We start from the raw sequence: 25,269 nt of genomic DNA on the forward strand, positions 1-25,269 counted from the left end.
AAATAAGTCAAGCAGAGAAAATCAATTATCATATGGTTTCACTTACTGTGGAACATAAGGAATAGCATGGAGGACATTAGAAGGAAAGGAAATATGGGCGGGGGGAATTGGAGGGAGAGATGAACCATGAGAGACTATGGACTCTGACAGACAAACAGGGTTTTAGAGGGGAGGGGGGTGGGGGGTTGGGTTAGCCCGGTGATGGGTATTAAGGAGGGCACATACTGCATGGAGCACTGGGTGTCATACGAAAACAATGGATCGTGGATCACTACATCAAAAACTAACGATGTATTGTATGATGACTAACATAACGTAATAAAATTAAAAACTACAAGAAAAAAAAGAAAAATTACTGGACATGCACGGAAATACAGTTAAGAAAAAAAAAAAAAGCAGTCAACAGAAATAGATCCTGAGATGGCCCTGTGGTTTTACAACAGCGGTTCTAAATATAATAAAGGAACATATGCACATAATGAGTGAACAGATGGGGGGAAACTGAGCTGAAAGGTGGAAATTATGAAAAAGAACCAAATGGGAATTCTATAAGTGAAAAGCATAGTAGATAAAAATTTAAAATTTACCAGAGGGGCTTAAAAGATTGAAGATGACAAAAGGTAGTGCTAGTGAACTTGAAAACAGGTAATAGAGGGACGCCTGGGTGGCTCAGTGGGTTAAACGTCTGCCTTCAGCTCAGGTCATGATCCCAGGGTCCTGGGATCGAGTCCCGCATCAGGCTCTATGCTCAGCGAGGAGCCTGCTTCTCCCTCTGCCTGATGCTCCCCCTGCTCATGCTCTGGTGTGCTCTCTCTCTCTGACAAATACATAAATAAATAAATCTTAAAAAAAAAAAGAAAACAGATAATAGAGGTTAGCCAATCTGACAAATAGAAAAAAAACACTGAAGAAAATTGGACAGAGCTTCAGTGAACTGTGGGATAATCAAATGGTCTAACATATGTATAACTGGAGACCCAAAGGGAGAAGAAACTGAGAAAAGGGTTGAAAAGTATTTAAAGATATGACAGCCAAAGTTGCCAAATTTAATGAAAAATATTGGCTTATGGAATAGAGAATCTTAACAAGCCTCAAACTGCATAAATACCAAACAACAACATCAACACAATAACAAACTATCAATGTCATACTGCTGAAAACTGAAGAGAAAGCAAAACCTCCAAAACAGTGAGAGAACAAAGAAGCATTATATACAGGGGACAACAGTCTACATTAAAGCTGACTTCTCAATGAAATGATGGAGGCCAAAATAAAATGGAAGCACAACTTTCAAGTGCTAAAGGAAAATCTGTGAACTCAATTCAGTATCCAGCAAAAATAATCTTCACAAATGAAGGCAAAATAAAGACTATTCCAAATAAACCAATACAGGATTTGTTGCCTGCAAATCCACACTAAACATGCTAAAGAATGTTCTTATAGCTATAGGAAATTAAGACCAGATGGAAACTCAGATCTACAGAAAAGAATAAAGAGCACTAGAAATGGCAAATATATGACTTATTTTTTTCTCCTCATAATTTCCCAATGATACAACTGACTCTTTAGATGTAATGCTGTAAGATGGGGGTTCATGATGTATATAAAAGTTAAAGCTATGACACATACCAAGAAAATGAGGCTTCCTGTCTCCTCACAAGGCACATTAGTGAAGTTCCATTTTTTTTTGTTTCATGCACTGAAAACCATGATCTTGACCAACCTTAATAGGGCAAGTCACTTGCCCATGATCACATAGCCAATTGGGACCAAATACCCCAAGCCAAACCTGTTGACTCAGAATACCAAAGTGCAGGTGGGGCAGAGAAAAGGTTTTTATTGGATACCTCTGACATTCAACACACAATTTCTTGGGCATCCTTGGGCACACAGTCTGGCGCTCATTTAAGATTAGGCCAATCGAAAGAAGCGCATGAATAGAGAAAGACTGTGTAAGCTTGAAAAAGCAAGCCCAGTGGGACGAGGGGTGGTTTCCCAGCAGAGAAAGAAAACAAAGTATGCTAGAAACCCCTCTCAGGTAAAGATGAAAGTCTGGAAGAAAGGCAAGGCCAGGCAGTCTAAACTAGTAACCTAGAAAGCCATGGAAACAGCTTCTTCCCTAGCACCTCATTGTCGTCTCCTAATTCCTGACCTGCTGACCAACTGCACTCAGTACCCTCTGACCTACACAGGGGCCCAGCAGATGTTGTGGCCCTTCCTGGACAGCTCCAGCGAGTGATGAGTTCTGGTTTGCAAAAATGGGATTCCTGCGCAGACAGAAAGAAAACAACATAACTATAAAATACAGGCTTAAGGAGCCATTTCAGACTCAGAGCTAAACTGGGTGAGTGAACTCTCAGCAGCAGAAAAGGGATGAGTAAAGGAAAGGAACCTCAGATCAGCAAAGCAGCATATTATGTCTACTTCTTGCTGGGTAGATGAAAAAGTCTTCCCTGCCTGAAGCAAGAGAGTATCTAGGAATAGAATCCAGCCTGGGGAAAAATGCCTGAAGTGTAGTAAGCACCCACCCTCCCACACTCCACCATCTACCTATTCTCAACTGTACAAAAAAGCAGACTTTCCTTGGAGGGATGTTGGAAAAGCACATCTTTGTAGTGAGGTCCAATCCTGAGGCAAAGGTCAGCTATGCCTGGCAGCTGCATGAGAAGTTTAAACTAGGTCAGATTTGAAGCTGTAAGAGAAGCCATCAGTACCCAGTGAGACCAAGTTGCTATAGTTCCCCACCATCGCCTGTCTGTAGAGGACTTGTGCAGGACTCCATAGCCTCCACACCTCCTAGATGAAAGCCACAGCCACACCCCTAAACACTACGAAATCCTGTTATACCAAATAGTCCTCCTCACTCTGTTGTCAGACTTGCCTATGATTCAAAGTGAAGAAGCAAGAAAGCTGCCCTGAGAAAGGCAGGGAAAATGTCTTGATACGGTTTTTCACTATAACACTGTTGTGGGGATTCCAAGACTCTGGTCTCTATCCAACCAACATCATTTGTCTACTGTCTAGGTACTGGTCTGGTTACTATGGGGTTTCCAAGCAAAGCAAAAATAGAATTCCTAAACTTGAAGTGCTTTAAACTTAAGAAAACTATACATGAAAATAAAACATAAATATAGAATCATAGTCAGATCTGAGTTTTAGGAATTTGGAGATTACTTGATCTAATGGTATTAGATTGAAAGATCTGAGCCCCTAGATTCCATTCTTGCTGCCTAGTGTGGTCTGAGTCAACATCATCTGGAAGCTTGTTAGAACTGCTGATGATTGAGCTCCACCCCAGTCATGCTGATTCATAATTTGCATGTTTACAAGACTCCAGGTGATAGGATGGACATTCACACCTGTGTTAAATGATCTACCCAGGTATGTGGGTTCAGCAACAGCAACAACTAATCAAGAATGAAACTTTCTTTCCAAAACAGAATCTGTCCTCTACATTATCAGATGACACTTTCCCTTCGAGTGAAAGCAGCTTTATTTACAAACAATGGATGCCAGGGGTTCAGGAAAAAGAGTTGGGAATTTGGTCTTGAAGGATCTGCAAGATTTAGAAGTCAAGGAAGAGGAGGCAAGGTATTCCAGATGAGGTAAGAAGTGGGATAGAGTGGGAGGGAAGTATTGTAGGGGAAAAGGAGATAGAGAAGAGAGGCCAGGAGTCTTTTTAGAAAGCAGGGAACCCTCGGAATGCCTGGGTGGCTCAGTTGGTTAAGCATCTGCCTTTGGCTCAGGTCATGTTCTCAGGGTCCTGGGATCGAGTCCTGCATTGGGCTCCTTGCTCAGCGGGGAGCCTGCTTCTTCCTCTGCCTGCCGTTACCCCTGCTTGTGCTCTCTCTGACAAATAAAATCTTAAAGAAAAAAAAAAAGGCAGGCAATCCAGATTTTTAGATGGAAACTCTTAGTTATTAAATGCTAAGAACTCTCAAACATGAACCATAAGGCTGGCCAAACTAAACCTCTGTATGGCACATGTGAACAGCCACACGGCATCCTTGCCTACATGCACGGAAAATCAGCCAGACACAAGACCATTTTTCTTTTGAAAACCTCCCTCACTAAGGCCAGGGAAGTTTACCCAGTGACTATGCCTCTGAGGCTCTGACCTCACTTCCTGCTCTCTTCCCACTGGCCGGTCCTTCTCCAACTCTTCCTCTCACCTACTCCCCTCAGGGAAGCTCAGGCAGTCTCTTATCCTGGAAGTCTTCCTTGTTTTCTCATCTCCAAGGCCCCTGGGATCCCAGCCATCTCCACCCTTGGCATACAGCAAGCATCACTGGACTCTTACACATAGACTGTGTAACCCTTGCATTGTTACTTTGAACCTCCATGGGTGTTAACAGCTAATTTCTTGGTGAATAAGTCATGGATGGGGCAGAGAGGAACTGTCAATGGAGGGCTCCAAGTAAGACTAGGCACTTCTCCAGAGCCAGGGATGAACTGAATTCACTATGAACAAAGCAGCAGGGCAAAAGAAGGGGATGGATTCATTTTCCAAAAGCTAAGAAGGAATTCTTGTAAATCCTTTTTTTCTCCCTACTTCAGGCCACGTGGACGTCCTAGAGAAGAACGAAATTTCTGAAAGCCTATCTGAGGAAGGTAAAGAGAAGTGAGAGGGTGGCCGGGTGTAAATACCCTCCCACGACTTCAGTGGGACTTGTTCTCCAGCTTCGAGACTGGGGTGTTCCTGACGCGCGCCAACGCAACCCTGTTCTCAACCACAGCCCGGAACAAAGACCCAAAGAGCTAAGCCGACAGCGGCCTCTACCCCGAGCTACGGTCTAAGAGTGAGGTTCCTGTCCCCCAGGAGACAAATGAGAGTTTGCCAAAACTCTGGGGACTCCAACAGAGGGAAAAGGTCTCAGGGACCCCGCAGTGGATATTTCGGGTTGAGGGCGTGTGCTCAGAATCCGGGTCTACCTCGCACCAGATGGGAGACCTCAGGAAGACTGCTCGGCATCTCTCAGCTTCGCTCCCTCCATGGGCCTCAACGGAGTTAAAAGGGCACGTGAGCTGGACGAGACCACGCCTGCCGGTCGCTCACGGAACACGGGACGAAGGTGTGCCACACTGCAGCTGGAGAACCCCGACCTCACCGCCCCACTGCCGCTGACCCTTGCCAATCCCAGAAGCCAAACCGAACCTCCTCTTGATGCGTCATTTCCGCCGGTCGGGAGGCGGGCCGGCACCGGATGCGGAAGTCACTGCAGGACTACACTGGGGAGTGTAGTCTTTGAGGCGGAAGCGTTAGAGAAGCGGTCACGGCAGGGCGAGAAGCTTCACCCGGGACCCTGTACATGTTTTGTAAACGTGATCTTAAGAAAAAAAATACCGGGGATCCAGGTGCCACGGTGGTCATTCTCTAATGACCGGGGCACGTTACCCAGAAACGGCTCCCTGGGAGGCCAATGGGAGCTGTGGGCAGCCAGTGCCCGTCTGGTTGCGCGGAGCATCCTGGGAGGTGTGGTCCCGGCGCCACGCCGAGGATGCTGGATAGTGTAGTCCCGGCACCCTACAGAAGTAGGTCCCCAGCTGGTGGCTGGAGTGACCCCTTGTTCTTTGGTGGCGCTGGTGAGTGAGGCTCCCGCGGGACCCTTGCAGCAACTGTGCCCTTCCTGGCGCAGCAAGGTAGGTCTTAAAGGCTGGTCTATGGGCTGAGGCTGGGGACGGTGCAGATGGCGGGGAGAGGAGGTAGTGGTGGGGACACGCTGTCGTGGCTCAGGCCGTGCTCTCCCGGATGTCTTATTTTGGGGGGTGTGGGCGCGCATCTCCGAGGAACGTGGGTGAAGCTCAGCCGCAAAGCCCAGTGGTGGTGGGTGCTGGCCTTGGGCCTTTCGTCCAAAGGTTCCTGCGGGTGGGGACAGGTTCGGCCTTGGCCGAAATCGCGATGTTGAGAGAGGGGGTCGCTCATGTCACAACTCCCGGGGTTTGCGGGGAGTTCAGTAAGTAGGCTTTTGGGGGCTGATATTTCCTAGGTGGTGGTGTGGGAGCCGTCCCTGGGGACATGTGTCCGGAATTTCGGTGGGTGGATGTAGATCGTCCTTTTTTTGGGTCCAGCTACCCCTCAGTTTTGCCGAGGCGGGGCGACAGGCAGGCTGGCTTGGCCAGACGTGCCCGAGTTGCACTGGGTGTGGAGTGGCCATTTTGGCGCGATCCTAGGCTCTCAATTTGGCTGGTCGCCCCAGGGTTCCGGCTTTGGAGGAAGAGGTCGGGTTAGGGTGCGCTAGGCAAGTTTTTCAAAGGTCCCGAGGATCCTCGCTGACCACAGGAATCACAGATTCCCACATCTCTGGTGTGAACAGGCTTTGAAATTTGAAGGTCCATTTTAACTTTTTATGATGGAGAAATTTCAAACAGAAGTAGATAGAACTCCATAGACCCATTACTCAAATTCAGTGCTTATCACCTTATGACCAATTTTGATTCTTCTCATAATGCATACACTGAGAATCCTTACAACCCACAGAGATTAGCAATCACTGCCCTTACTGGTTAAGAATATGGCCTCTACAGCCAGATCTCATCCAGGCTCAGTCATTTCATAGCTGCGCCATCTTGGGCAAGAGACTGACTTCTCTGTGTCTCAATTTTCTCATCTGTAAAATGAAGATAAGAAATTGTACTTCACTGGGTGAGGAGAATCGGTGAAACTCCTACAGTGCCTGGAACAGTCACTGGTATATACTCAGTGCCCAATAAGTACTATTCTTATTAAGCACAAAGGTGAGGGAGGATCAGCTCAGCTCATGCTCAGTGTCAGTAGCATGTCAGGGCAGGCTGTGTTCCCAGCAAGCTTCCACAGTCTTTTCTTCAGTGATAGGTCCATTCCTTTAAGGAGGAGGAGGCCCTACCCTACTGGAGCTGAGGGTTTCCAGTTACTCTTCTGAACCTTTTTTGTTCTTGATCTGCCCCCTGCAGCCCCTGCCTGCCCAGAGAGGACTGCCTGGTGGGCAAAGAGAGGACTCCCCGGCTCCTGACAGTCCAGCTTCAGGTGGGGACCCCTTCCCATTTGCATGCCGAACCTCGGTGGGTTTCCTTTGCTCAACTTTGACATCTTGTGCCCTACAGTGTCCCATTCCCAGGAAAACAAGATGACAGTTTTCACAGGGACTATTCTTCAGACCTGTGTCCTCATTCGTGACCCCTTTGATTTCTCCATGCCTCTCTGCTTCATTATAAACTCTGTTGATTGAACTCAGATGCGATCCCACTGGAGAGCATTCCTGGATTTCCCCCAGGGAATACATCCAGTGTGTCCTTGTCAGCAGCAGAACACGCGACACTACCAGGACTCTTGGGCTCTCAGGCTGCATTGTGACTATCCAGCTGTCCCACTGGATTGGGTACCTCATCGTCCTCTTGAGTCACTGGCACCTGGTTAGGCTAAGCGGGTGATGTAGTTTGAAGACTCGCGTTGTCATCCTTGCTGGCTGGAAGGGACGTTCACGCCTGCCGGGCGGGGCCGGGTGGGGGGGATGTTATTGGAAAGGCGTGGGTTGGTCATTGTTGGAATGAGCCCTAAATGACAAGTTAGTGAGTGTGGCCTTGATCTGAGGGCAGCGGGGAGCAAAGCAGTGACATGATTTCCCCCTCCAGCTATGGCTGTATGTCTTTCCTTTCTGTTAGAGCTAAACTTGAAAAAATTGTCCCTGCTGCTATCTCCATGTCTATCCTTCCTTCATCTCTTAAATATTCCAATGAGGCCTATTCACCTCTACCCACTAAAAAACATTCTCAACGAGGTTGTGCATCCTGTGGCTAATGGCCACAGTCAGTTCTCAGCAACATTTTACATTGTTGTATCGTACTTCCTTCTTAAAATACCCTGTCACATCGTGGCTCCTGGTTTCCAGGTTTTCCTCTTACCTCATAGGCCGCTCCTCCTGTCCCTCTTCCCAGCTTTTCTTCTCCCAAACCCCCACTGTTCTTGGACTTCTCATCTTCTCCAGCCACACTGTCTCCATGGTGGCCCCATCTCCTCTCAAGGCCTTAAATGCCATCTCTCTGAGGTTCAGCCTAGGCCTGTGCCTTTCAGCCCAGATTCCAGTCTCCTGCTGTCTACTTCAGATTTCCTCTTGGATATGTCCTCGGCATCCCAAACCTAATGTGTCCAACAACAAACTCTGATCGCCTCCCCCAAACATGCTCCACCCCAAGAGAGTATAGACCACTCTTTCAGGGAGTTTAGCTCTAATAGGGAGCAGAGACATGACATCTCCTTCCTTCAGACTGCTCAGTGTCAAAACCTTGGCCTTTTTATACTCCATCCCTACTAAGCAAATCTGGACTCACACACACAATCTCCAACCTCTGCTGCTTCCACCGTGGCCCAAACCACCACTATTTCACCTGGCTTACCTGGATAATCATAGCTCTTGAATGATCTCTTTGCATCTTCCCTCATCCCCCTAAAGTATATTAGTAAGTACAGCAACCAGAGGGGTCTTTTCAAATGTCAGTCAAATCATGTCATGCATTTGCTCAAAACCTTCTAGTGGCTTTTTATCTCAGTCAAAGTCAGAATCAGTATCCTACAAAGTGGGGTATGATCTCCCCCCATGTTTACACTCGAACTTTCTCTTTCCTACTCAGTCTCAAGCACAGCACACCAGCCACAGTGAACTCTGTACTTTGACCATGCACTGGCTCTTGCCTGCGATGCTCAGCATACCAGCCCCAGTGAACTGGCTCTTTTCAGACCTACCCACTTGGCTCACTCCTTCACATGCTTTAGTTGTTTACTCCGTCACCTTTTCAGAGGGACCATGCCTAACCACTATTTAAAATTCCAAGCCCCTCCCATTAAATAAATAAATAAATAAATTCCAAAACCCCACCCTGCTTCTGTTACTTTTCTCCTTCCCTGCTATATTGGTCTTCATCTCAGTCATCACTTCCTGATGTACTGTGTGTTTTACTCATTAATTTAGAATGCCCATCTTCCTCCTCTGGACTTTTGTGTCAATGAGGGCAGATGTTTTTTGTCTTTGTTCACTTTTATATCCCCAGTGTCTAAAATAGTGCCTATCATACAGTAGAAGCTTAATAAATATCTTACTGAATGAGTGAATGATCCAACCATATGTACGTAGAGCTGATTCTGGGAGGAATGGATGAGGCTGACTGGAATGCTGGGAGAGGGTCTGCAGACCCTACCAGGAGGGACTATGGCCATTGTCCTCCTCCCCCAGCAGGTAGGGAGCGGGGAGGAATTGAGAGAGTTTTCAGAGGTAGAATCAGTCAGCCTTGGTAATGGGCTTTCTGTGGCAAGTGGGGAAGTTGTCCTGGTGTCTGAGTGAGGCATGTGGGCGAGAGGGAAGGTGCTTCTGTCATTAAGAAAGTTGAGGAGGGAGAAGGCATGGCATGTCTGGAAGGGTTCTGATTATTGATTGCTGCACAACAAACCACCCCAAAACTTAGTGGCTCAGAAGAATCAGCATGTTATAATTTCTCACAATTCTTTGGGTTTACTGGGATCAGCTTTGTGGTTCTGCTCTGTGTGAGTTATAGACCTGGCTGTGGCCACAGTCCCTTGGGGACTTGTTTGGGTTGAAACATCAGAGATGGTTCCTTCATATATTTGGCCCTTTCTGGGTTGGCTAGAAGGCTGGGGTCAGCTGGGACAGCTGGGCCTCACTCTCTCCATGTAGTATCAGGGCCTCTCTCTCTGCATCGTCTGTCCGGCAGAGGAGTTGAACTTCTTACATGGTATTTGGGCCTCTGTAGAGCATAAGCTCTCTAGCCTTCTTAAGACATAAACCTGTAACTGGCACAGTGTCACTTGGGCCGCATTTACTGGGTAAAGCAGGAACAAGGCCAACCCAAAGGAGCTCCCAGTGTTTGAAGCTGGAATGATTTGAGCAGCCAAATAGTGATGATATTCTATTATAACCCATGGGATAAGATATGCATCCATACTGATATAAAGAATTGAATAAATAAAAAATGGGGGAGAAGGGACAGCACTTGCTTACAGAATAATTAATGAATTTAAAATTAAAAAGGGAAAGAGACCGTCGTCATTTGGTAAATACCACAGTAGTAACTATTGTGGGCACATTCCACAAACGCTTGCTAACATTAGTGAGTGGACATTTGAAGAGAAACAGGGTATTTGTATAATCTCAAAGTATCTCTCCCAAGATATTTATTATAAAACCCCAGCAGACATCGCCTTAACCAAGTGATCAAGATCAAGGTTAATATCATCAGTAATAGACATATCAGTATCATCAACTCCTTGATGCAGTGCACTGAAAAGGACATGACATCACTTCTGAGATAATCTAGCCAAAAATGAACTAACCTCCTTCTGATCATGAAAAAAACATCTGACAAACCCAAAATTGAGGGATATTCTTCAAAAGTGTCAAGTTCACGAAAGACAAGAAAAGACAGGAACTGTCACAGATTGGAGGAAATTAAACATACCTGGCAACTAAATACGATATGGGAACTTCATTTGAATCCTGGACCAGAAAAAGGACACTAGTGGAAAAACCGACAAATTTGATTAAGGACTGTGATTTAGTCAATGTCAATTTCCTGGTTTTGATCATTGTACTATGGTTTTCTAAGATGTTAACATTAGAGAAAGCTGGGTGAAGGTTATATAAGAATTGATATTTTTGCAACTTCTCTGTAAGACTAAAATTAGTTCAAAATAAAAAGTTTTAAAAATCCATCAATCTTATGTTCTTGAGTTTTTTTTTTTTTTAAAGTAAGGAATGGGTGTTGAGTTTTGTTAAAGAATATTTCAGCGTGCATAAAAACACTTGGTTTTTCTCCTTAGATATGTTGATTAATATGGTATATTATAGTAATGGATTTCCTAATACTGCACCAATCTTGGATTTCTGGGAATCCCACTTTGTCTTGGTGAAATATTTTCTTATTGTCATGTTGGAGTCTCTTAGCTGATATTTCTAGAATTTTGCTTCAATATTCATAAGTGATAATGGTCTTTAATTTTCGTTTTTTGAACTGCCATCAAGTTTAGGTGTCAACATTAGAGTTGCTTTTTAAAAAGAATAAGGAAGTTCCCTTCATTTTTCAGTGCTCTGGGACAGTGTTTTGAGCATTGGGACTATCTGGTTTGAAAGGTTGGTAAAAATCCCTTGTGACCATCTAGCGTCAGTTACATTTCCTTAGAAGTTATGCATTTCATCTAGGTATACAAATTTTTTTATAGAGGTCTGAAAAATACTCTTATATGACTTTTTAAAAATGTGTTTTGGTGATTCAGTAGTTATTTCCTCTATGTTATTTCTTACTTTCAATATTTATGCTTTCTCTTTTCTTAAGCTAGCCATGTTTCACTAATTTTTTAATAGGAATTAAGATTTCGGGGCGCCTGGGTGGCTCAGTTGGTTAAGCGGCTGCCTTCGGCTCAGGTCATGATCCCAGGGTCCTTGCTCAGCAGGGAGCCTGCTTCTCCCCTGCCTGCCATTCCCCCTGCTTGTGCTTGCTCTCTGTCTCTGTCTCTCTCTGGTTCTGTCTGTGTCAAATAAATAAATAAAAGCTTAAAAAAAAAAGAAATTAAGATTCACTTATTACATTTTTTTCTGTTCATTAATTTCTGTTCTTATCTTTATTAAAATATTTAAAGCTGTACATTTCCCTTGCTCACTGTTTTAAATGAATCCCACACATCCACAGGGTTTTCATTATTATTTTTAGAAATTCTGTGACTTCATTTGTGTTTTCCCTCCAACTCCCACCTAATGCAACATTCAGTAAACCTTTTCTACTTTCCCCTTCCCTTGTCTCTCCTCCCATTTTAGTGGCATTTCTACTTTATCAGAACACATGCCATATACCATTAGTATATATTTTTCTTCCCTGCTCTCTTACCCACTGTGTAGTGCTAGATCTACAATTATGTATATTAGATGCTCACCATCAGTTCTTTACCTAGTTTCCCTTTCCTGTCTTACTATGTTTAATATTCATCTTCCAGTAGATTCCTCACGAAGAGCTTCTCACAAAGAGCTTATGGCTACAGAATTCCCCAAGCTCTTGCATGTGTTAAAATGGTTTCCTATAGGCTTCTTACTTGAAGAATCCCTTGGATGAATATGAAATCTCTGGCTCATAATGTCTTTCCTTTAAGTTTCTGGTAAATGTTGCTCCGCTGCTTTGGATGACTTCTTTTCCATACATTTTTTTAATGTGGTAAAATACATATAACACAAAATTTACCATTTTAACCATTTTAAGTGTATAGTTCAGCAGCGTTAAGTATATTCACATTATTGTACAACCACCCCACTCTCCATCTCCAGACTTTTTTCATCTTTCCAAACTGAAACTCTGTACCCATTAAGTAATAACTCCCTTTTCCCCTTCCCCTGAGCCCCTCTCAACCATCCTACTTCTGTCCATGTGAATTTAATTACTCTAATTACCTCAGGTATGTCAAATCATACAATATGTGTCTTTTTGTGTCTGATTTATTTCACTTAGTCTGATGTCTTCAAGGTTAAACTATGTTGTACCATGTGTCAGGATTTCCCTTTTTTATCTGTGTGTGTGTGTGTGATTTTGTTTATCCATTCATCTGTTGATGGACGTTGGGTTGTTTCCATGTTTTAGCTATTATGAATATGGCTATAAACATAAGTGTACAAATATCTGTTCCAGTCCCTGCTTTCAATTCTTTTGGGATATCCCCAGAAGTGGGATTGGTAGATTATATGATAATTCTATTTTTCATTTTTTGAGCAACCACTATACTGTTCTCCATTGTGGCTGCACCATTTTATATTCTGAGCAGTGCAAGATGGTTGAATGATGATTTTGATAATTCTGATGAAAGTCTGGTATATTTTTTGCCTAAGATCCCTTAGGATTCTTGTTCTTAAAGGCCTGATAGCTTTTCTAGTAGATATCTTAAAGTGGGTAGTTGTGAGTAAACTTCCCTGGTACTCTGTAGGTCCTTTCATATTTAGATTCTATTCTTGAAGTTTTCTTGGACTGTAGTTTTAAATATTGTTTCCTTTTGTTTGTTTGTTTGTTTATTTTCTTCAGGAACTACAATTATATGGGTGATATTCCCTTTATTGTCTGATTTCCATTTCAACCACTTTCTCTCTAGCCCGTCTTTTGTTTCATTTTTATTCTCTCAAGTGGTTTTCCTGCTACACTTCAACGCCCATCCTGTTTTCATTTCAATCTATACTTTGCTGTCTTGTAACTTAATTTCATTTCTCTCTGAACTTCAGTCAACACTTATTTTTCTTGCCCATTTCTGTTCTTAGCTTTTGAGTTTTGTTTCCAGATTTGCTGAAATATAATTGACATGTAACATTGTATTAGTTTAAGGTGTGCAACATAATGATTTGATACATGTATATGTTGGGAAATGATTATAACAATAAATTTAAGACTATTTCCTCAACATAGTTACAAATTTGAATTTTTGATTCAAGGTGATTTCTCTTATGCCCAAATGTTTGAGGATATTGAATTCAGCTTGTAGTGTTTTGTTATTCTTTTTCTCTGTCACTATTTTTTTCTTTCCTTTCCTTTTTCTTTTTCTTTGGTAGAATTTTTTTTAGCTGAACTTTGGATTCTCATTTTCTGTTTTGGTTTTCTATAGAGGAGGACTGCACATCTGCATTTCTGTAAACAACTGTCAGATTCTTGTGTTTTTGAAGGGAAACTCTTCTGTTAGTGTAATTAGTATGATTTCTTTGCTGGATTGCAGCAGGAGGAGAGATTGTGTGTTCTTCTTTTTTTAATTCTCTTCTCTTTTGCAGGACCCTGTATTTCCACCTTGCTTATTTTTCTCTTTACCTTGGAGTTTCCAAGAGGTGCCTTTTTCTTGCTTGTAATCCCCTTTTCCCTTGGAGCTTCCCCTTTCCAAGACATCATGTGTTCATTCTGCCTACGCTTTTAAGTCCCGTCCCTGTAGTAAGTATTCTGACCTATCAGTACCCATTTTCAGCATTTTCTCATGCATGGTAATTTTTCTTTTCTGATGGTTGTTTTCTATCAACTTTATTTATTTTATTTTATTTTTTTTAAAGATTTTATTTATTTGACAGAGAGAGACAGAGAGAGGGAACACAAGCAGAGGGAGTGGGAGAGGGAGAAGCAGGCTTCCGCAGTGCAGGGAACCCGATGCGGGGCTTGATGCGGGGCTCGATGGGGGGCTCGATGCGGGGGCTCGATGCAGGGCTCAATCCCAGGACCCTGGGATCATGACCTGAGCCAAAGGCAGACACTTAACGACTGAGCCACCCAGGCGCCCCTTCTATCAACTTTAAATCTGCTGTTAATGCCTCTCTTCTTTCATGTAGTTTTCCCCCCTGAGCTGCTCTTCTCTCTGATGGCTTACTGTTGAAAGTAAACGAGATAGCTCACTGGTTTAGTATTTTATGCTTTTTTAAAGATTTTTTTTATTTTTTTGCTTTTTTTATAGGTAATTTATTCACAGGTAATTTGAAGTTAGAATATCCTCTGTCTGGGTATGCTGAAAGGATATATGTTTTGTGTAAATGACCTGTGTTTCAGTAGGAGCTTATCTAAGGTATTTAGCAATCTTTGACTTGATTGGACTCAAGCTCTAAACTCAGTCTCACTTGTGAACAATAGCAGAAACCTGCACAGCTCCATTCACCTTCCATCCATTGTTAGCCACTTGAGCTCTTTGTTTCTTGCCTTCTGCATTCAGCCAAAGTATTCAACCAACTTTAGGAGGTGCTTGTGTGTAGATTTGAGGCTCCATCCCTAGTTGCTCCCACTTTTCTAGGATTTTGCCATGCTGTTTCCAGAAAGTCTGGAAGCCACAGACTATTGATCTGTTCCTCCTGTGCCACTTGAACTGGGGAGTGCCCTCAGGTGAAAAATGAGTTAAATACAGGTCTCACCCAGTATGCATCCCTTCTTTCAAGGGTTGTACCCCCTCCGGTTTCACGCTGCTTTTGGTTGCGGTATCTTCAATTTTCTTTATGTTTTGATTAGGGTGTATAGTTATTAGTAAAAGGGTTAGTTTGATACAAGCTGTTCTCAGTATCACAATCTAATGCTACTGGTTTTTAATTTACTCTTTCTTGTTCTTTTAAAAAACATTTTCTTCTCTTTTTCTCAGTTTTTGTTTTTTTCCTACTTTCTGGAGTAGAAAGCAAGTGAAAACAATTAGTTGGGTTTTTGTTGTTGTTGTTGTTGTTGTTTTAAACCCAATACATTGACAGTTCAAAAAAATGGCATTTTCCCTTTGTGGTTTCTTATTTTCAATATTTATGTTTTCTCTTTTCTTAAGATAGCTGTGTTTATTTCACTAAATTTTTAAGAAATTAGGATTTCACTTATTACACTTTTTTCTGTTCATTAATTTCTGTTCTTTATTAATATATCTAAAACTGTACATTTCCCTCATCTCACTGTTTTAAATGAATCCCACACATCCACAGGGTTTTCATTATTATTTTTAGAAATTCTGTGATTTCATTTGTGTTTTCCCTCCAACTCCCACCTAATGCAACATTCAGTAAACCTTTTCTACTTTCCCCTTCCCTTGTCTCTCCTCCCATTTTAGTGGCATTTCTACTTTATCAGAACACATGCCATATACCATTAGTATATATTTTTCTTCCCTGCTCTCTTTTTTTTTTTTTTTTAAGATTTTATTTATTTATTTGAGAGAGAGAATGAGAGAGAGAGCACATGAGAGGGGGGAGGGTCAGAGGGAGAAGCAGACTCCCCGCCGAGCAGGGAGCCCGATGTGGGACTCGATCCCAGGACTCCAGGATCACGACCTGAGCCGAAGGCAATCGCTCAACCAACTGAGCCACCCAGGCGCCCTTCCCTGCTCTCTTACCCACTGTGTAGTGCTAGATCTACAATTATGTATATTAGATGCTCACCATCAGTTCTTTACCTAGTTTCCTTTTCCTGTCTTACTATGTTTAATATTCATCTTCCAGTAGATTCCTCACGAAGAGCTTCTCACAAAGAGCTCAAGGCTATAGAATTCCCCAAGCTCTTGCATATGTAAAACTTGTTTCCTATAGGCTTCTTACTTGAAGAATCCCTTGGATGAATCAAGTATTATCAAAGTGTGGAAAGGGGCACACTAATATGTGGTCATTGGCATTGTGAGTTGGTCAGCCTTTGGAGGGCAATTTGGCAGTGTAAGAACATGTGCAAAATTAAGCCCAGTAATTCTGCTCTGTTAGCACTCATACAGAAAGACTGACATGTTTGCAAAAAGGTATTGCTTATAACCTTTCGGTGATAAATACGACAGCCTGTCCATTGACAGAAGAATACTTTGTTAAAGAAAATGTGGTCTGCTGTTGGACAAAGTCTAACAATTATTAAAAAGAATGTAGTTTAAAAAAAAATTTTTTTTAAATAAAAACAATGGAGTTAGGTCTGTGAGTACTGGTGTACACATAGCCCCAAGATATTAAATGCAAATAAGTCAGAATACAGATGGTTTTTATTTATGGGAAAGTAACATTGTTTACACATGTACCCAAATACAAATGAAAATGATGAGACAAAATGATAAAGAGCACCAATGAAATAGTTAACAGCAGTTACCCAGATGTGGGCCTGGGGCAAAGTCCAGAAAGAGAACTAAACTTTTTCGTTTATAATCTTCAGACTACTCTGGATTCTTTCTAATGCTAACAGAGATGTTAATCCCATGTATAATTACATCAAATGAAATTAAACCACAAGAATAAATTTCTTGAAAAATGTCTTTTGACTTCCCTATGAATGATTTGCCATTTTATTTCATTTCTTCCCTAATCACTTCATCGAAGTATCCATAATATTTATTTATTTAATCTGAGTTGTCATAGTTTATTATTTAAAATTGATCATTCATTCTTGCCAGTTTCTGTCCTTGGTTATTGCTTTGGATTCCACTAGTTTTTTTTTCAACACAGTGTTTTTCTGTCCTGGCTATCCATTGAAAAAACTGTATACTTTTTACTTTTTTAATGAAAATTCTCAAATATAAAAGAGACAACAGCATAATGACCATCCTTACATACATCATCTTGATTTAACACTTCTTAACATTTTGCCATATTGCATAAGTTTTTTTGCTGGTTAAGAATTTTAAAATAATTTTTATTAATGGAAGAATTCCAGACATGTTCAAAAGCAGCAAGAATAGTATAATAAAGCCCCAGCTTTAACAGTCATCACCATGTTGCAATCTTGTTTCATGTTTTTATCTCATTTTTTCTGAAATGTTTTTAATCATTTCCATTCATAAATACTTCAACATGTATCTTTGAAAAACAACTAGAATACCATTTTCACAACCCCTCAAATTCGTAATGCTGCATTTAACATTATCTACTTCCAAGTGAATGGCCTCAAAAATGTCCTTTTCCATTTAACTTGTGATCAGGAGAGTTTGGAACTGAACCTGTTGAAGGCCTGGCTTTCTGGACCTTTTTCCAGGGCCCTAGTTGAGAATCAGCCTGGTAACATCATGCCACCTGTCCCCCAACTGAGGCAGATCCTGCCTCACTCATGGGGAGAGCATTTCTACCTGACACCCTTTCATTTCTGTTTTCCTTACCCAGATCTGCCTTCTGAGATATCCTTCTTTAGGGATACCAGGGAAAATGGCCTCAGGGTCCCGGAAAGCCAGGGTAATGGTGAGTGTTTTCTGTATTTCCACACTGGCTGTCTCAGGATAGACTCATTTTCTTATTCTGGCTGCCTTGTTGGTACCTGGCAGAGTCTAGCATTAGTCTTGGAGGTGTGATTTACCTTACCTGAAGCCTGTTCCACCTATGATTTAAGTCACTCACCAAGTGGCTCACCCTGAACAACACACAGTTCTACAGGACAGGAGAGAGTCTACATTCCTTTGTTCAGCTTTAAAACTTTTATAAGCTGAGAGTGATATCAGGGAAAATAATGAAGTAGGAAGCACCAGGAATCTGTCTCCCCACATAGGCAACAATTTTATTGGCAAAATCTGTCTGATGTAACTATTTTGGAACTCTGGAGTCTAGTTGAATGCTTGCAGCTTCCAAGGGAAAGTTTGGAACAGTCAGTTTCAGCTCTTAGTGCAGTACTCATCACCCATCCCCCTCCCCCATGGCAGAAAGCCATGCATGTGTTCCTGAAGCAGTTTGCACACAGCTTGCGGAGGCCAGGGTGGGCAGTAAGGACCTTGTCCTTCAAATACTGAGGATCTGTATTCTGATTCCTGATTGCTGCTTCTCATTACAGAAGTGGGCATTACATTGTTACAACCCCCACTGGCTGAAGTAGGAGATTTAAAGAACCAAATCCTGGGAAATTTCTTTCCCTTTATTTTTTCCCTTTTTGCCTTTTTCGTCAGACATTTCAGGATGGAACATCTAAAACAACTGCATGTATAGGGGATTTAGAAAGTTACCATGCATGCCCATGGAAAGGCACAGGATCAGAAAAGCATAAGAAAGACTCAGGAAAAACCTAAGTTTACACCACAGGCTGAATCCTAGCACAGACAGCCTACAATAATTTTAAAACCCAGTAGATACTAGGGAGTCTGAGTTCTAGAGTTGTCATATTATAAGATTCAGATATCCAATTTTCCACAAAAAATCAGGAGGCATACAAAGAAACAGGACAATATAGTCCATTCAGAGGAAAAAAATAAATCATTAAAAACTATCCCTGATAAAGGCCAGATGGTAGGACTTACTGGACAAAGACTTTAAAACCGATGTCTTAAAGATTCTCTTAGCTAAAGGAAGACATGAACAAAATCAAGAAGATTATTTTAGGACAAAATGGAAATAGAAATAAAGAGACAGAAGACATAAAAAGCAAATAAGAAGCTCAACAAACTCCAAGTAGGATAAAGTGTCAAAGAGAACCACACCACAATTCAGTGTAACCAAACACTTGAAAGCCAAAGGCAACATAGAGTCTTGAAAACAGCAAGAGACAAGCAACTTGTCACATACAGAGGGTCCTCTAAAATCTATCAGCAGATTTCTAATCAGTAACTTTGGAAGCCAGAAGACAATGGGTTGGTATATTCCATGCTGAAAGAAAAAATTGTCAACCAGGAATTCTATATCTAGCAAAAACTGTCCTTCAAAAGTAAGGGAGAAATCAAGACATTCCCAGAAAAAGAAAAAGTCATATAGTTTGCAGCCACCAGACTTGCCTTGCAAGAAATACTAATGGGAGTCTTTGAGGGTGCAGTGAAATGATACTAGACAGTTACTTGCTGCTATAGGAAGAAATAAAGTTCTACAGGTAAATAAATTGGCAGTTATATAAGCTAGTGTTATTGTCACTTTGGTTTACTACACTTTTTGTTTTCTGCATGATTTAAGAGATTAATGCCTTAAAACACAATTATGAGTCTATATTTTTGGACACAATGCATAGAGGTGTAATTTTATAACTTTAATAACTGACAAGAGGTGAGGATAGAGGTATATAGAATTGTGTATGCTATTGAAGTTAAGCTGATATCAATTCACATTAGGGGGTTATAACTTTAAGATGTTAAATTTAATCACTGTGATAACTCTAATGAAAATAGATACAGAATGTACACAAAAGGATATGAAGGGGCGCCTGGGTGGCTCAGTTGGTTAAGTGTCCGACTCTTGATTTCGGCTCAGGTCATGATCTCAGGGTTGTGAGATCAAGCCCCACATCAGACTCTGTGCTGGTCATGGAGCCTGCTTAAGATACTCTCTCTCTCTTCGCTTCTCCCTCCCTCTCTTAAAAAAAAAAAAAAGAAAGAAAGAAAGAAAGAAAAAAAGATCTCCAGGAAACAACATAATTTTACAACTTAAGAGTCTAGAAAAAGAACAAACTAAACCCAAGGTAGCAGAGGAAGAAAAGAGTTAAGATTAGAACAGGGTTAAATAGAGAATAGAAAAATAATAGAGAAAAATCAATAAAACCAAAAATTATTTCTTCGAAAAGTTTATCAAAATTGACAAAGCCTTTAGCTAGCTTGACTGCGTAAACAAGAAAGCTCAGATTACTAAAATCAGAAATGAAGTGGGGCATTACTACTGATTCTACAGAAATAAGGGGGGTTATATGAGACTGTTATAAACTATTGTACCCCAGCAAACTGGATGGCCTAGATGAAATGGACAGCTTCTTAGAAACAGAAAACCCCAGGACAGAATCATTAAGAAATAGAAAGTCTTTAAAAAAAAGAAAAAAAGAATTAGAAAGTCTTGATAGACTAGTAAGGAGATTAAATCAGTAATCAAAAGCTCCCAACAAAGAACAGCCCTGGACTGATGCCTTCACTGGTGAATTTTATAATGCATTTAAAGAAAAACACCAATTCTCAAACATTTCCCCCCCCCCAACATGAAGAAGGAACATTGCCTAGCTAATTCTGTGAGGCCAGCATCACCTTGATACCAAAATCAGACAAACCTTGATACAAAACGAGTAAAGAAAATTACAGGCCAAGATCTCTTTGAGTACTGGTGCAAAAATTCTCAACATAATACTAGCAAACCAAATTCAGTATATTAGAATTATATACTTTTCTACACTAGTAAAAGAATTCTATACACTGTATAGAATTATACAGCATATTAAAAGAATCCCACTGACTAAGTCTAGTCCTAGAATGCTAGGATGTTTCAACCTGTAAACATCAATAAATATACCTCATTAACAGATGAAGAGCAAAAACCCCATGGTCATCTCAACTGATGCAGGAAGTATTGATAAAATCCAGCACTCTTTTATGATAAAAACACTCAATAAGCTAGGAATAGCCCATGTATATGAAAAACACAGTATATGAAAAATTCACAGTTAACATACTCCACGGTTGAAGACTAAAAGATTTTTCTGTAAGATCAAAGATCAGATATGACACATATACCCACTTCTGCCACTTCTGTTGAACACAGTATTAGAAGTTCTAGCCAGAGGGCGCCTGGGTGGCTCAGTTGGTTAAGCGACTGCCTTCAGCTCAGGTCATGATCCTGGAGTCCCGGGATCGAGTCCCGCATCGGGCTCCCTGCTCAGCAGGGAGTCTGCTTCTCCCTCTGACCTTCCTCCTTCTCATGCTCTCTGTCTCTCATTCTCTCTGTCTCAAATAAATAAATAAAATCTTAAAAGAAAAAAAAAAAAGAAGTTCTAGCCAGAGTAAGTAGGAAAGAAAAGTAAAAAAAAAGTATCTAAATTAGAAAGGAAGAAGTAAAATTATTGGTTAGCAGATGACATGACTGTGTATATGTAAAAAAGATTCCAGATACACACAAAAAACCTGTTAGAACTAATATACAAATTCAACAAAATAGCAGGATACAAAATTAACACACAAAAGTCAGCTGCATTTCTACACACCAACAATGAACAATCTGAAAAAGAAATTAAGAAAACAATTCTACTTCCAATAGCATCAAAAAGAATAAAATACTTAAAAAAACTTAAGAAGGCAAAAGACTTGTACATTGAAAAATACAAAACCTTCCTGAAATAATTAAAGAAATGAAAAGACACCATGTTCATGGATGGAAATTTTAATATTGCTAAGATGACAACAGTACTGAAGTCGATTCAGTGTAATCTCTACAAAAATCTCAATGGCTTTTTCTTCTTTTCTTCAGAAATAGAAAACTTAAAAAAAAAAGAAATCAAAAACTTGACCTTAAAATTCATATGAAATCTCAAGGGACTCTGAATAGCCAAAACAATCTTGAAAAAGAACAAACATGAAGGGCTCACAGTTCTTGATTTCAAAATTTACTACAAAGTTACAGTCATCCAAGCTGTTTGGTACTGGGATAAAGACGGAATTACAGACTAATGGAATAGAACACAGAGCCCAGAAATAAACCCTCATGTATATGGTCAAATGATTTTGGACAAGAGTACCAAGACCATTCAACGTGGAAAGGACAGTCTACTTAATAGATTGTGCTAGGAAACTGTATGCCTACATGCAAAAGAATGTAGTTGGACCCTTAACCTCACACCATATACAAAAATGAACTCAAAATGGATTGAAAACCTAAACAGAAGGAACTAAAACTATAAAACTCTTAGGAAAAAAACAGGGGAAAGCTTCAGGAAATTGGGTTTAGTGATGAGTTCTTGGATATTACACCAAAAGCCCAGGCAACAAAAGAAGAAATAGATAAATTGGTCTTCATCAGAATTTATAACCCCTCTGCAAATATATTTGCAAATCACTTATCTGATAAATGATCTGATAAGTGATTAACAGTCAGAATATATAAAAAACTGTAACCCACCAAAAATACAAACACCCCAATTCAAGAATGGGCAAAGAAAAGAATTTGAATAGATATTTTGCAAATAAGTTATATAAATGGCAAATAGGCATGTGAAAAGATGATCATCATCACTAATCATTAGGGAAATGCAGTCTAAGTCCACAGTGAGATACCATTTTATACTCATCAGATGGCTGTTACAAAAACAACAACAAAAATAAAACAGAAAGCAACAAGTATTGGTGAGGATGTGGAGAAATTAGAACCCCTCTGCATTGCTAGTGGAGTTGTGAAATGATGCAGTTGCTATGGAACACAGTGATTCCTGAAAAAAATTAATATGACATTCCCATTTGCTCTTGTAATTCTACTTCTGAGTATATACCCCCAGATAATTGGAAGCCAGGGACTCAAACAGATCACTATACACCAATTTGTGAGGTAGTATTATTCACAGTCATTAAACAGTGAATACAAACCAGATGTCCATCAATGGATGAGTGGTATATACATAAAATCAAATATTTTTTAGTCTTGAAAAGAGAGGAAATTCTGAGTTCATGCTTCCAAAGGAATGAACCTTGAAATTAGCCAGACACAAAAGGACAGATATTGTGTAAGTCCACTTAACTTGCAGTATGTAGAATAACCACATATGTAGAGATGGAAACCAAAATGGTAGTTACCAGGGTTTGGGAGGAGGAGGGGTTATTATTTAATGGTTACAGTTTCAGCATGGGATGATGAACAAGTCCTGGAGATGGTAGCCGTGATGGTTGTACAACTATGTGAATGTACTTAATCCTACTGAAACGTACACTTAAAATGGTAAAAATAGTATAATATTTGTTAGGTATATTTTACAATAAAAATTAAAAATCTATAGGCTGCTACATTCCACCTCTTCTGTATTCTACCTTTTATTCCTCCCGGGTTGTCCTCCCTGTCCACATGGTGGCTTCCTCTCTTCCTTTGCTCACAGTGTCGTCTTCTCCACTCCCCACATGCTTCATCTGGAATACCTAACACTTCCCTCTTCTCCTCACTCCTGCCCATCCTTTAAGAGACGTTCCTGGGGCTGCCTCAGGACCCTTTTCCTGATGTTCGTATTTCACTGTGCCCACCATTTTGAAATAGAGTTAAGGAGATGAGTAAAACTGGGCAGGGGGGTGAGAATGAATATAGAGATGAATTTGAAGGTTGAGTGGCCAAGAAGGTCCACCCTGAGCATCCACAGTGTGGGGCCATAAATTTAATATACTATTATCTACATTTCACTAGTTGACCACAGAGGTGGACCCCAAACCCAGGCAGTACGTTCAAGTCCATGCTCCTCACTATGCCCCACTTGTGCCTCTCAGACCCAAGGAGGCCAAGGGGCCATGGCATTTAGGGAAAGGACTGAGTTATAGTTAGGCTGTGCCATTATTGAATTGTATGAACTTTAGTCATTCAGATGCTTCAATACTAACATGATTGGTAGTATTACTTAATTTTTTAAATTCTTAAAATTCAAAGTCTGTTATGTTTTTACTTTTGTTTAATTTTTATTTATTGTTTGCTTTTCTATCTGCCTAGATTTAAAGTTCCTAAAAGTTAGGGACTCTTTTTTGCACATATTCTCCACACAGCCCAGCCAAGATCTTGAATGTAGATTCATAGGTGTTGTTGGCTGGATAGCAACAGAGGTTTAAAGGTCTTGGAACACATGGCATCAGGGTCACAATCAAAGGCGGAATATTTTTTTTTTAGGTTTATTTATTTATTTATTTTTAAAGATTTGTTTATTTTATTTTGAGAGAGAGAGAGAGTGCGCACGGGCACACACGAATTGGGGAAGGGACAGAGAGAGGGGGAGAGAGAGAATCCCAAGCAGGCTCCATGCCCAGTAGAGTCTGACATGGGGCTCGATCTCATGACCGAAATCAGGAGTCGGACACTTAACTGACGAGCGGGTGCCCCTAAGATTTATTTATTTATTTCAGGGAGAGAGACACAGAGAGAGAGAGCACGAGCAGAGGGAGAGGCAGAAGGAGAGGGAGAGAGAATCTCAAGCAGACTCCCTGCTGAGTGAGGAGCCCGACACAGGGCTCGATCTTATGACTTTGAGATCATGACCTGAGCTGAAATCGGGTCAGAGGCTTAACTGACTGAGCACAAGGTGCCCCCAAGACAGAATCTCGGTAGCTCACCCGTCTCCCACCGGGCAGCATCCTCCCTTCCCCTCAGCCTGAGTCGTGGGCAAGGCTGGCTCCTCAGTGAGCAGAGCTGTGTTTTCTGTTACAGGCACACATGGCATTCAGAGATGTGGCTGTGGATTTCAGCCAGGAAGAGTGGATGCTGCTGAGCCCCGCTCAGAGATCCCTGTACAGGGAGGTGATGCTGGAAAACTACAGCAACCTGGTCTCACTGGGTAAGCCCTGGAATCTCTGAGGACTCATGTCCTTGCTGCAGGGTGTTTTAGGCTGTGCTTGAAGCAGCCATCTTGCTTTCTGAGTTGGCCCTTGTGCCCCTAACCTACAGCCACCTTGTTTTTTCTTTTCCTGTGAGCAGGAATTCCGTTTTCTAAGCCAAAACTTATCACCCAGCTGGAGCAAGGGAAGGAAACCTGGAGAGAGGAGAGAACATGCCCACCAGCCACCCGTCCAGGTGAGTGGGGAGTGCTGGGCAAACGGAGCACAGAGCTGCGGGCAGCTCGGTGTGGGAGACGGGAGGCATTGCGCCGGTGCTAGAGAGTAGCTGTTCTGACCTCCCATGCTGTGGTTGGCGTTGCCTGGCATGGCCTCCCTTCTAGACCTTCATCCTCACCTGAGGGCAGGGCTCTCCTAGTGTCTCTCATCTCCTTCTGCCACTAGAAGTCTTTCTTCCTCCCACTGGGTTTGCCCTCTTTCCCTCACTCAGATCTCTTCTGTAGGCATGGGCTTCTTTTTTTTTGCCTTTCTTTTTAAAGATTTCATTTATTTGAGAGAGAGAGATAACAAGCGAGAGAGAGAGGGAGGGAACACAAGCAGGGGGAGCAGCAGGCAGAGGGAGAAGCAGACTCCCT

The 25,269-nt window shown here is 41.5% G+C and overlaps 1 protein-coding gene across 7 annotated transcripts in view; it reads left to right on the plus strand.

Annotated features, from left to right (window-relative positions):
* The first annotated feature begins 4,223 nt into the window (after nt 1-4,223).
* ZNF133 (zinc finger protein 133) overlaps nt 4,224-25,269 on the plus strand; it is a 25,253-nt gene continuing 4,207 nt past the window's right edge. The window contains exons 1-5 of one of the 7 annotated variants that reach the window (XM_081833259.1): nt 4,224-5,640; nt 6,931-7,003; nt 17,568-17,642; nt 24,510-24,636; nt 24,777-24,872. In XM_081833259.1, the coding sequence (XP_081689385.1) occupies nt 17,610-17,642; nt 24,510-24,636; nt 24,777-24,872 (256 nt within the window). In that variant the 5' untranslated portion in view covers nt 4,224-5,640; nt 6,931-7,003; nt 17,568-17,609. Of the gene's footprint in view, nt 5,641-5,776; nt 5,825-6,930; nt 7,004-17,567; nt 17,643-24,509; nt 24,637-24,776; nt 24,873-25,269 lie in introns of those variants that run through there. The other 6 variants (XM_081833258.1, XM_031021660.2, XM_081833260.1 and 3 more) reach the window with 6 other exon arrangements.

The sequence above is a fragment of the Leptonychotes weddellii genome, chromosome 10 (assembly GCF_054177405.1).
Source record: "Leptonychotes weddellii isolate Sample4059 chromosome 10, ASM5417740v2, whole genome shotgun sequence".
Lineage (NCBI taxonomy): Eukaryota > Metazoa > Chordata > Mammalia > Carnivora > Phocidae > Leptonychotes > Leptonychotes weddellii.